Below are 13,110 nucleotides of genomic sequence, written 5' to 3'. Positions count from 1 at the left end.
CAATCCGCAAATCTGCGATCCGGCTCCTGGTTCCCGACTCTGCCGACCGATCCGGGAGTCGAGCATAGCGTTCGGCCAGGCCCTGGCTCTGTCTTCTGTCTTGGGCCGGCCTGCTATTCTGTTTCATGGGCTGGTCTGTTTCTGCACCTATCCCTTCTTTCTTTCAGCATTGGTTTTCATCCAATTATGGGCCTACATGTGTTGGCTGCTGCAGCCCATCTTTCCATCATCTATTTGATCGATACCCCAAAACAATACAATCGTTCGTACGTTCTCGTTCACTAGCGAAATACATACAACTGTTCAAAAGAGGTATTTTCTTGTATGAAATAACTATATATTTTTTTCACATAGGAAAAAACAGTATATGTTTAAGCATAAAAAAGCAGCTCACCAATATCATCCAAAATGAGATTATCCAAATTGAAACTGTCTAAAGTGAACCTCGCCACCCTTGAGCAATGGCCGTAGCAAGCTCATCTCTAAACCTATCCATATCAGGAGCACTTGATTCAGAAGTTGATGCATCTGATGCACTTGCAGGAATAGCGTAACGTCGATACCTTAATGGGATGGTTGGCACATAATTTGGATCCCTATCACATCGAACAAAGTGTAGATCCCCTTTATGATGATAGCGCACGTAGTTGTGCAATGTCATAGCCGCAGCGACGATCATTTTCTGACCTTCGATTGGATAGTTTGGCATCTTGAGCAAAATTTGCCATTTATTCTTCAACACTCCGAAAGCTCTCTCTATGGCATTGCGTTTTGAAGAGTGAATCTTGTTGAACTTCTCCTTAGGAGTATTCGGTGCCGCACCTCTGTAGAAGTCAGGAACATGGTACCTCTCTCCTTTGTATGGGGCTAGATAGCCGGGTCGATTTGGATAGTCAGCATCTACAAGATAGTACTTGCCTTTCGGAGGATGAGAGAATGTGTCCTTGTCCTTCTCCAATGCATGATATAAGACACTTGTATCATGCATAGAACCAGGTTGTCCAATTGATGCATAAGTGAAATGCATGTCGAAGTCACATATTGCCAACACATTTTGAGTTGTTGTGTCCGATCTTCCAACATACCTAATTTTCTTGTCAGCTGGAATAGAGGCCCTAATATGGGTGCCATCTATAGCGCCAATGCAATCTTTCAGATGTGGAAATGCCATTCTATCATTCCTAATTGTTGGATGCACACTGTGAAAATTTGGATCCTTTGGTTTTAGGTAGTGAGCTGCCATTTTGATCACACAAAGGAGAACCTCATGAAATTTGTGGTGGATGGTATCCCCTGAGTGCTTAAAGCGGTTTTGTGTCCTTCTATTTGATTCACATCCTCCCAGGATCCAAAGGAATATAGCCAAAGATTCATAACTGCTTATTGCAAAGGTTGCTTGAAGGTCATACCTACTCACAAGCATGTCGTGAAGGCTGAAGAAGACTCTCACATTCATTCTCAACATTGCGTACGTCTCCCCTGGCGTGTCAATAGTCTCTTGCAGCCATCCGAATCCACTTAGAATTGATTTCCTAGGCTCTGCTTTCATCACCCAAATTTCACAATACTTTCCAGCTATTGTTGCTGCTGCCGAAGACATGACGGAAATTTCTTCTGCATGGTGGTAGACCCTCCTTCTCTTGATTTCATAACTATCATCATCACTCTCACAATCAGATGACATCTGCATGCACACAAACAATGATTTCATAATATAATAGTTAGCACAAATAATTAGACATCACACAATAAAAAATTTGCAGCAACAGGCATCACACGTAAGCACCAATGAACACACATAGGCAGCGATGGACATCAACAAAAATAGTTAGCACAAATAAATATAGTTGAAATCATTATTACAAGTCAAATAGATAAACATTGTTCAAAATGAAACTACAGCACACATAATTATTCAGACAATACACAACAACTACTAGTGCCCATACTTGATTCGGTACTTCCTACTGAGCCACTCAAATCTAGAAGCTTCACTCATATGGAGAAACATCTCCCTTTGATCTCTCTTGACGAACAACTCAGTGGCAATGAAATGCTCATCGGTACCTTCTGTTGCCCCACAAGCAAGGACGGCATTCATAACAATAGAGACTGAAGCGGCATCATCAGCTTTCATGAATGACTCAAATGATGCTTGAGACCTCTTAGCAATGTTACCTATCTTTGTAATCTGTTCCTGCATAACTTGGGCTGTCTTAGTGTTATGCTTTCTGGTGCATTTGCATCGAGGGTAACATTTGTCTCTCCTACCTTTAGCTCTCTGTAGGTGATGATGAACATCTAGCACGTCTATTTATATTCTGTCTCAAAATTGACGTAGTAGCCTGTTTGATTTCGTGAATGGATTTGGGAAATAACCAAATATAAGTCAACTACCAATAAGAAACTCACAATATCGATTCAAATCATTAACGGCGCAGCCAAGCGCGTGTACTCAGCTAGCAAAACTCTAATCTGCAAACCCAAACTGATAATGTAGAAGCAGATGAGCAATATGAGATACTGAACCCCACTACAGAGTTTGCCAAACCGAAAAAACAAACAAACATCTTGCATTCGAGTATTTCCCCTGGTCTATCGCCACATGAAGCTGAGCACCATTGTTTTTTCCTGAATTATTGAGCTGATTGACAATCACGAATTAAATGCTCGTTATTTTCTAATGCCTATTTACACTACCGAATCTCAATCTCAGAATACAAATCAATCCTAGAAGAAAAAAACATGGCAGAAGATGTACAGAAATGATGGGACAATAAAAAACACCCATCTAAATCCATATACTCTTCTTACACACGAAGATCCGCAAATGTAAATCCTGGATCTAATCAAATTCAAATCAAATCAGCCTGGGTGGCTGGGAGGCGTCCGCTCCTGCATGCTGTCCGCCCTGCAGTATCTCAGCTGCAGCGACACCTGCCGCTCCATCTGGATGTGCTTGTAGAAGTTGGCGATGAACTGCTCCGCGCGCCGGTCGATGTCGTCGTCCCCCGACGACGAAGACGGCGACGACGCGCCGGTCGATCTCGACGACGTCGCCGAAGCGGACCTCGAGAGCTCCACCGACGCCGCCGCGCTGCTCGTCCGCGAAATCACGCTCCCCGTCGACCCAAGGCTCGCGGTCCTCGACGGCCCGGATTGCGCAACGGGCGGCGACCACCGGTCCTCCGCGTCGAGGAGGCTCGGCTGCCGCAGGCTGAAGCTGAGGCGGCGCGGCGAGGCGGCGCTCTGGGCGTGGCTCCGGCCGGCGATGGAGGAGAGGATCCACCGCGTGGCGCTGAAGGAGAGCAGGAAACGGACCTTCTTCACCGCCGTCCGGAGGGTCCCGAGGAGCGACGCCGGCCGCTTTCCGGGCTCCATGGTCAGAGACTTTCCTTCGTGCCGAGGTTTTCGATTCGGGGCCAGCAAAGCAAGCTCTGCGAGATTAATTGCGAGACGAGAATACGAGATATTGATCGAGGCGGCGGCTGGTGGTGGAAAACTGGAAATTAATTAAAGCGAGAGGCTCTTTCTTCAGAGCGCCCGGGTTTATATAGCGCGCAGACGTGGAAATGTCTGCCGTCTACGTTAGTCAGTGCAGGAAGCTACTCGGTTTCGGGAAATTGCAAGGAATGCAGCTAGCCAAGCACCATATACGGAGCGTATCTGCACATACATACATGCATACACGTAGATGCAAAGTATTTTCGTTATGCGGGTAACAGAAGGAAAGTAGCCCGGCTCGAAGAAAATACAAGTAAATACAATACGGTATACTTACTCAGCGACGACTAAGGAATAACGCGTAGTATTATATTCGCAAGCTGGTGACCGAGCTAGCTAGCTAGCGGCTGCGAGCAACGAACGCGGCAATCATTGCTGACATCAAAAGGAATTAATCGCAACGGCCGTATATATTTTACGATGTTTTTTCTCTGACGACGGGGTCCGGGTCCAGATATACGGCCGTGGGCACCACGAGCCAGCTGGACGTTACTTGGCGCTTGTTGTTGGTTTCCCCATGTTACTCTCTCCGTCACACACATGCGTGCTTGCAATGTGTTGGAGCTCGATGACCCCGCACGATCGATGGATGAGGAGGAATTGAGACAGATCAACAACAGATCAAGTACAAAAAGAAAGAAATACAGGTCAAGTCAAAGATTGCCGCCCCGCGCCACGACTGCTTGCCCGGCCCGTTGTCCCGATAAAAGATGCTTCGGCACCAAGGCTTTGCCTATTTTCTCCGTCTTCGTCGGGCATGCCGATCGAGTTGCCGATTTGCCCCCGTCGGGTTGCCACGGCCGGGCAGAAAGCTACCCGGTCCGGCCCCGTGCAAGTACTACGTACAGGGTCCACCGTTTGTCCGCGCAATAGTGGACGTCTGGCGATGTAATTTTGCGTTTTGCCCCTCAGTCTTCGTCTCGATTTCAGCCTCAACGCAACTTCCCAATCCCCCCAGTCTACCCACAACCCGAACGATTCCCGAATGCCGACTCCCTCTTCTCCCCCGACGCTTCTCCCTCCCCAATCCAAATCCAAGATTCAGTCGCAAGAAGTCTCCAATCGAAGCCCGTGGTCTCGTCCTGGAGCAATGGAGGTCGCTCGGCCATGGCGGGCGGAGGAGCTGGCGCTGGACACCGGCCAGCTCGTCAGGGCCTCCGGACGGCCAACACGCGGCCACGGTGGATCTGCTGGACCCCTCCATGCGCGTGCTCTTGTAGGTAGGTTCGGGCTGGTTCAGTCCGTGCTCGCCCGCCGGCGGCGGCGGAGCGGTGTTGTGGCCAAGATTGTTGACTCGGACGACGAGGAGGAAGCTGGTGTCGGGCAGGCCAGGCGGTGTTGTACCTGGCGTTGGGCATGGCGCTGAGCAACAAGAAGCAGTTGCTGGCCGGTGTTGTGCAAGAAGACGCATACGGTGACGCTGGCGCTAGCGTTTCAGATTTTGCCTTCATAATTGCTGTAGCATGCGCATTTAGTTGTGGCGTGAATCGATGGAGGGGTTTTCTGCAAAACTCTTATTTTTCTTGAAATACTCAAACGTCCATTCTTTTGCCGACGCGTCGAGTTTGGATTAGTCTGGTCAATCTAATATCTAATCAAAGCAGCAGAAATTTTATGTTCTAGAATTGACAAAAGTCATCGTAGGGTCCAGATTAGTAAAAGTAGCAGAAATTTTATATCCTAGATTTGACAAAAGTTATCGTATAGTCCAGATTAATAAAAGTAGCAGAAATTTTATGTCCTAGATTTGACAAAAGTTATCGTAGGGTCCAGATTAATTAAAATAGCAGAAATTATATGTCCTAGATTTGACAAAAGTTATCGTACGGTCCAGATTAATTATATCTAAGATATGAAAAAAAACAATCTGAGTTCTAATCCGTATGTATGTACGTGAAAAGTCAGGTTTGTTGAAGATACGGGAAAACAAACAATTGGAACAAACTAACGCAGAGAACCAAGGCGGCCGTCATCGATCCCATCTACCGATCGATACCCTCACGGCCTTGCACACACAAGTAGCCCGTAGCCCCCATCCTATCGTTCCCTCGCACCTTCATAAATACAGTAAGATTAATTAGACGATATACAAAGTACAATCAGGTTTGAGCTTGTTTCACGAAAGGAAGAAAACGTGCGACAAATCAAAAGCTTTGTATATTGAGTATAACAAGCAGGGTGACCTGCGCAGATTGCGCGGCTAGAGTTGTATAATGAATGATATTTTTCATATATTTTTATTTTTAGTTGTTTTCTAAATAATCGGAATGATTAGATTATTTTGAGTTGACTAAATTTCGTCCGGAGAGGGATGTATGCCCAGCCACAGCCTGAATGCCTAATACGTATTTTACTTGCGTCCATCATGTTTCCTTTTTCGTAAATAAGAAGTGAAACTGTTATCCGATATGTTAGTATTTCCTTTGTTGCGTGTACAGAAGTTAACACTACACGCCTAGATCCCCTTTGGTCATGTAGAACAATTTCCCAGCAAAATCTTTGACGTCCTCGTCCCTGATGGCCAGTGAGGCCATCTTTCCAAACTGCTTGAGGTCGAACACGCTCCCGCCAAGCATCAGCGCAATCTTAGTCATTTAGCGACATTATTTATGGATCGGAGGGAGTATTAAATTTCGGCGAGTTTCTGTGACAGGTGGGCCTGGGCATTCAGTTAAAATGAACATTCGGTTCGGTTTCTCGGTTTAGAGAGAAGTTCGGTTTTCAAAATATTAGACCGGTGGGTTTTTTGAAAAATTATTACTCCCTCTGATAGTAAATTCTTGATTCAAATTTGCCCAAATATGGATATTTCTATTTTTTTAAAGTGTGTAGATACATGTAATATTTCGACAACAATTTAGGATCGTAGGGATAACTGAGAATTTGGGTCCAAGTTCGGTACAGTCTTCGGTTTTGATCGAATAAACCGAACAGAAGTAGATGATAGATCAAGCAAGATAATGAGAACAGATTGTACCGAAGAAATCGAATGAATGCAAAGAGCAACATCAATGCGCCAATCGTACTTGCAAGACGTCCGGAACACAGGCGCTGACTGAATTATTGAGCACCGGCGACCATGTCGAGTTGGGTGGAATTGCAAGGGCGCAATCCGCCATAGCCGGGAAGAGATCGATGGGCTTCCGGGTGGAATTGCAAGGGATTGATGCACAGAACGCACCGACGGCGATTTCCTGCCTATGCGTGTGAGGGAACTACGGCGGCTTCCTGCCTGTGAACGATGGTGCGAGGGAACGATAGGATGGGGGCTACGGGCTACTTGTGTGTGCGAGGCCGCGAGGGTATCGATCGGTAGATGGGATCGATGACGGCTGCCTTTGTTCTCTGCGTTAGTTTGTTCCAATTGTTTTTTTCCCGTATCCTCAACAAATCCTGACTTTCCAGTACATACGGATCAGAACTCGGATTGTTTTTTCTTCATATCTTAGATCTAATTAATCTGGACCCTACAATAACTTTTGTCAAATCTAGCCCATAAAATTTCTGCTACTTTAATTAGATATTAGATTTCCCACTTTGCCACTTCTCTGCAACACAGTATTGGAAGATAAGAAAACTGGCAGAAAAAGATAAGAAAATTGGCAGAAAAATGATGAATTCTTCATAGCAGCATCCGCCGTAATATTTATTTCAACAAAAGATATTTCTACTCCAAATATAGAATATCAAATTGTGTTGATAAAGCAAGAGAGAGCATCAGCAGCACAAAACTTCATGCTTTAAAAACGAAAGGGAAAAAAGAAGCAGCAAATTTGTCTGACGTACAAAACAAACGACGGAAACGTTCGTGCTTTATTAATAACTAGCAAAAAAGCCCGTGTGATGCTACGGAACAACGGAAAGTGTATCAAGCACGAGCCGGTGGAGGCGAAATCTGGACATTGATTTTTCGATTGGATTGATTTCCATACTGAGATTAATGCCGAGATTTTTTGTTTGGGTTCGGATTGATTTCCATACTGAGATGGATACGAAGAATTTTGGATTTCATGCTAAGGAGATTGATTTATTTTAGGACTGTTCGTATTATGTTGTGACAAATTTGAACCGTACGATAACTTTCGGTAAATCTAAACCATAAAATTTCTGCTACTGAAATCGTGAATAAGGCGGGAGGGAAAAAAATAAGAGGTAGTGGCATATTGATTGTAATTTTAATGAAGTTGACCGACCAATGACACTCACCCATCACCACCAATTTCAATTTAATATATTATATATAATATAATAGATTATTAAAGTAGATGAGGTAGATTCAACGAACCTGAGGACTTTCTGAACTGGAACTACAAATTGTAGATAGCTAGAGGTTTGGTTCCCATGCAAAAAAGAAACGAAAATTCACTGTGCGTCGTGTCTCCGTTCATTTCTCTACGGCGGGGGGACAGTTACGGCTGTTTGTGATCATGGGTTTCACACGATGGCCCCGCCCCCTTCTCCTCCAACAGAGGCAGCATGTGGCCTCGATCGCCACCGGCGGCGTACACCTGGTAGCCTTGCAATGGCCTGGATTCGTGAGCCGGAGATGGCCACGAGAACTAAGAGGATGGCCACTGCAAGCTTGGGGATCACAGAGGATGACATGGACGGATGCATCGTATGTGTGTTGCCAGCTCTCTTTTTTTTGCGGGTGCTGGTTCTAGCTAGCTACACGACGTCACGTACCGTATTTAAAGGCACTTTGGCGCAGGCGGTATACAATTAATTTCTTCGCCGTTAATGTTGGTCTTAATTGGATTAATTAGGCCAGTAATGATGTCTCTATTTCAGGCAATTTGTAATACTGCCTTAAAATTTCGATGCACGCCGGTACAAATAGGAAAGTGCGGGGATGTTTGCGTAAGGCTGGCCATAGTTCAAGTAACTTAGGTAGTAACATAGATGCCAATTAGCCATTTTCGTGATATGTCATGATAATTAATAAAGAAAAAAAAGTGATAAATAGATACGTTACCATCACATCACACTTTTTAAAATAGGATGAGTCTAAGAGAATTAATGAGTTTTATATGTTACCACAAATTATGTTATTTTCACTATTGACATAGTAACATATACTCCATCCGTCCATAAATAAGTGTACATATGGGAATTTCAAGAAAAATTAAGAAATGAGACAAAAAAATGCATTGCAAAGGTGCTAACCACCATCTCTCTGATCTTTAATTCTCCCACCTCCAATGAGCTAAATGCATGAAAAAATGTTATTGGGTTTGATTTCCGTGTAATGAGAAAGAAGCAAGTTCTTTTAGTCTAAAGTGATTTGATAAGAGAGTAGTACACTTTTTTGTGAACAAATTCTAAACCCAAACGTACACTTATTTGTGGACGGAGGGAGTACATGTTACTACTTTATGTCACTATGCAATATGAATAGCCTAATTATCATCAAATTGAAATCAATCAATTGTATATTTGTAAAAGTACCTTCCTAGAAAATCCTCCTTAATAGACAAAATATTCTTATTATGTCAATGCCAATTGAATCAATGTTATTAGCTGTCAATTTGAACTTTTTGGTATTTTCCGTTTCTTTGGATGATATGATGGGTCAATCATTTGCTTCATTAGTTCCAACAGCGGCAGCTGCGGAATCTGCTATTGGATTAGCCATTTTCGTTATTAATTTTCGAGTTCGAGGGACTATTGCTGTCAAATCTATCCACTTCGCCCGGTCAATCCCGTGCACCACGGAAACAACCTCACGATTTAACTGACAATTTGTTGCCAAAAGAGGTAATTGCACCGCTAGCCCAACAACTTGAGGAGTGGGAACATTTTAGTCCAACAAGTTGAAAACTGAGCAAAACTAGTACTAGAACTTGAGATGCAGATTACTTAGTGGTCCAAGCGAATCAGGAGGTGACATGTGTCTTGTTTAGAAAGAAACTGATTTTGTCTTTTTGCTGAAAACCCTTGCATCATTTTGAAATTAGTTCCGAAATAGTCCTCGTCTCGAATAGTTTTCCTCCCCTATTCTCCCTCCTCGCGTTCCCGTCCTCGCCATCATGAAGCCACATGGCCGCCATCGCCTCCAAGGCCCCTGCCCTGACCTCCTCTCCCTGCCACGCTGCTCTTCCCCCTTATGTCCTCATGCTGGCGCGCTGCTCCCACTCCTCGCGGTTTGCCTATTCTCCCTGCCCGATCCCTCCCTCTTCCCCCTCGGTTCCCCTCTTCTTCTCCACCCGCGCCAGCTACTCCCCGCCGACTGAGCCACCTCCTCGTGACCCCGCGAAGCCGCTGAGCCCCATCCTAGCCCCTGCGCGTCCCCGCACTGCCACCCACGTCTCTTCTTCGCCGCCTCTGGCTGCTCACCGCCGTGGGCCGCATCCACCGGTTCGGGGTCTGTAGCGCCCTGACGCCTCGCGCAGGAGATGCGCGACGCTTCCCCGAGCACGAATCCGCCGTTGTTCGCGCCTCACGTGCCCCGGAACCTGCTCCGCAACGAGCTCGCAGGCCCCCTGCTCGCGACCGTCGCCACTGCCCTGCCCTGCTCACACCAAGTTCGCCCCACAACCGCCGTTGGGCAGCAGCAGATGCGGCCCGACGGCGCATGCCCGCCCTCGACGCAGGTCACCGCCGCTAGTCCCCAACCTCCTGCCGCCGCCCCAGCATCCACCTCGTGTCGCAGTTCTCGCACCGCAGGTGACGCCGTGGGAAGAGAGGCGTCAGGGTCTGCCGCCAAGGTGGTAGGAGGAGGGGGATGAGCTCCGGTGGTGTCTCCGGCGAGGGGGACGACAACAAGCAAGAGAGAGAGAGAGAGACGAGCGAGCTAGAGAAGAGAACCAAACAGACCGGTAGCCTGTGCACGAGGACTTCTGTCCAAAATGTTTAAGTATGGGGGGCTTTGTGCAAAATTACCTTGGGGCCGAAAACACTTCCTGCAGCTGCCACCTGTCCAATTCGGACTAAATGGACTAAAATGCTCCCGCGTGTGAAGTTTTAGGACTAGTTTTGCTCAGTTTTCAACTTGTTGGACTAAAATGATCGCACCTCTCAAGTTGTTGGGCTAGTGATGCAATTACCTCTTGCCAAAACAATATATGCCTCTGTCCGGCATCCGGGGCTGATTTCCGTAAATCCCATTAACCAAGGAGGGGGGAAAGGAGATCGCCTTGATTAGTTGCCCCCACGAGCCAGTAATTTTCTCTCGCCATTAAATGCCCAGCATGCGCGGGTGTTGTTTTAGGCAAGTCATTAATCCGCTCCCATAAAGATGGCCAATCACAGCTTTTGTTTCGATTTTTTTTTCCGCATGCAACACGTCCGTCCGGTAGTGGGACTCGGGAGCAATTAACACGTGCAATTAAGGGCCCATCTCCCGATCGGGTTCGAGCAAAATCAGCCTTTAGAATTGTGAATTCGGTTTTAGGTTCTTTCAGAAAAAAAATTCGGTTTTAGGAGAGAACGGCCCTAGATACCGGGACGGACGGAGTACCTGAGCAAGAACTCACATTGTGCCCTTCCAGCTTGAGATCATTTTAGATTTGGAATCTCTATCTACTACAATAGCTAGATCATTTTGTGTTCGGTTATCTGGCTAATCACATCAAGTTCAGCAAAAAATTATGGATGGCTATCAGAAGATCAAACTCCTATTTTTTTGCGAGGATCAAAATCATTGATAGTTAAAAGTCGAGAACAACAGGACAAAAGACAGGTCCATGAACTTGACAGCAGCTTGTTATCAACGCATACAACAATAGCAGCAATAATCTTGAAAAAAAAACTTTGGAAACAAATAATGATAATATTAAGAGACAGCTGTCATTTATACTCACTTATCACAAAGTTATCTGGCGTGTGAAAATTATCCATCTTTTAGATCCTAGAATTACATCAGACCTATACGAACAATCACGACCTATAGCAGATAAGGGACATTCGATGCTTCTGATTTTTTTTGAAAGGTGGTAATACATTGATCAACCGACAATTACAATCCAACTCAAGAGATCGCCCCACAAAGGGGGGGAATAGCACCACCTATCATATCCCATCTAGACTGACTTGAACAAAACTTCGCTAACTCATGAGCAACACAATTGTTCGAACGACTAGTGTAGCAAAAACGAATACCTGGATCAAGGGGAATGAGGTGTCAAATTTCCTCGATTATCGGCCTTAAAGGAGATCTTGGAACAGACAGATCAGTGAGATGCACGGTAATATTCTGACAATCGCTCTCAACAACAATCGGCTGAGTACTGAATTTTCTTGCAAACTTGATACCCTCAAGACAAGCCACACCCTCCGCCATTTCAGCGCAGTTGGCAATTAATTTCCAACCAGAAACGATAACCAATCCTTTCTCGTCACCGATTATCCCTCCCCAAGCAGCAGCACCTGAGCCCAAAATGAAACTGGCGTCGACATTTAGCTTCACCCAGCCCGTGTCCGGCGGTTTCCACTTCGAAGCTTTGGGGCAGATTTTAGTAGGTGGGCGGGGCACTACTACATAAAAAGTTATCAGTAACGGTCAAAAAAGTATATTAGTAACGGGCCGGCCGGCCGCCACTAACTTTTTGCCAGTGATGCGTTTAACATCAGTGGCGGGCAGTGATCCGTCACTGATGTCTACCACATCAGTGGCGGGCAACAGATGAGGAACCTACACTGATAGTAGTTTTGCCAAAATAAAAAAGCAGGCCACATCGGCAACAAATCAAACAAATTAATCTAGTGAAGCAAAAAAAATCCGGCTGCGTACAATCTAAATCAACAAATCACTGGAACCCGAGGCGTTGGCGACTCATCTCCACGGCGGCAACGGGAACCCACGGGCTTCGTCTCCTCGGCTGCGGCACCCTCGTCGACTGCAGAGAGAGAGAGAGAGAGGGAGGGAGAGATCGAGAGAAGGGAGCGAGGGAGAGAGACATACCTTAAACCGCGAGTTCACCGACGACGAGCTCCTCCTCTCCAGAGAGAGAGAGAGAGAGAGAGAGAGAGAGAGAGGGGGGGGGAGGGAGAGAACAGAGGGGCAAGGGAGAGCAGAGAGCAAGGATGATACGGACATGCTGACCATGGATACAATGAGTCCCCTCAATCATAGATTATTCGACAACATTCACAGTCAGGTGAAGTCAAATAATAATTGTTTTCAATGTCATGTATGAAGAGGCGGAGCTACTATCTTGTGTCATAGTCATCTTATTGAACTCTATAAGTCCAAAATGAAGATGAAGTGTGATATCCTGCAAAGGGAGATTCAATGTGGAGCCTATCAAGTCTACTTTCCAACAAATCAAACCGCACATGATTCGGAGCTTGCTAGAGAAAGATATCACGAACTAAAGTTGAATCCGATTCGGGTCCGAGCTGTCAGAAGACCCGAATTTGTTTTAATCACCCAGTCCGCATCCGGAGTCCAAATCAAGCATACAAGTACTTGTTGGAAAGGTAATTACAAGACCTTTCCAACGCATCTGACCCCACAAGGAGATTCGATGCGTGCTGACCGTGGCAAACAAAGAAAGCAGACAGATCTGTTTTTCAGTTTCCAAATGAGTTATAGTTTGTTAGGAAAGTTAGAGATAGTTTTGGATTTCGGCCTCCTTGCTCAAGGTGGACGAAAATCGCTCTTTC

At 45.8% G+C, this 13,110-nt stretch overlaps 2 protein-coding genes across 2 annotated transcripts; both read right to left on the bottom strand.

The window, feature by feature from the left end:
* Positions 1-433: 433 nt before the first annotated feature.
* LOC100846826 (protein ALP1-like) lies at positions 434-1,684 on the bottom strand. Its single transcript, XM_003572205.1, has one exon. It carries the CDS (start codon positions 1,682-1,684, stop codon positions 434-436), a length of 1,251 nt encoding a protein of 416 aa, XP_003572253.1.
* Positions 1,685-1,844: 160 nt separating this feature from the next.
* LOC100846517 lies at positions 1,845-3,691 on the bottom strand. The gene has a single exon (XM_003572204.4). The coding sequence runs from the start codon at positions 3,379-3,381 to the stop codon at positions 2,866-2,868; it is 516 nt and encodes a 171-aa protein (XP_003572252.1). The 5' UTR covers positions 3,382-3,691; the 3' UTR covers positions 1,845-2,865.
* Between the last annotated feature and the right edge of the window lie 9,419 nt (positions 3,692-13,110).

This window comes from Brachypodium distachyon, chromosome 3 (genome assembly GCF_000005505.3).
Source record: "Brachypodium distachyon strain Bd21 chromosome 3, Brachypodium_distachyon_v3.0, whole genome shotgun sequence".
NCBI lineage: Eukaryota > Viridiplantae > Streptophyta > Magnoliopsida > Poales > Poaceae > Brachypodium > Brachypodium distachyon.
Note: the sequence above shows the minus strand (reverse complement) of the source record. Positions and strands in the feature narration are given on the sequence as shown.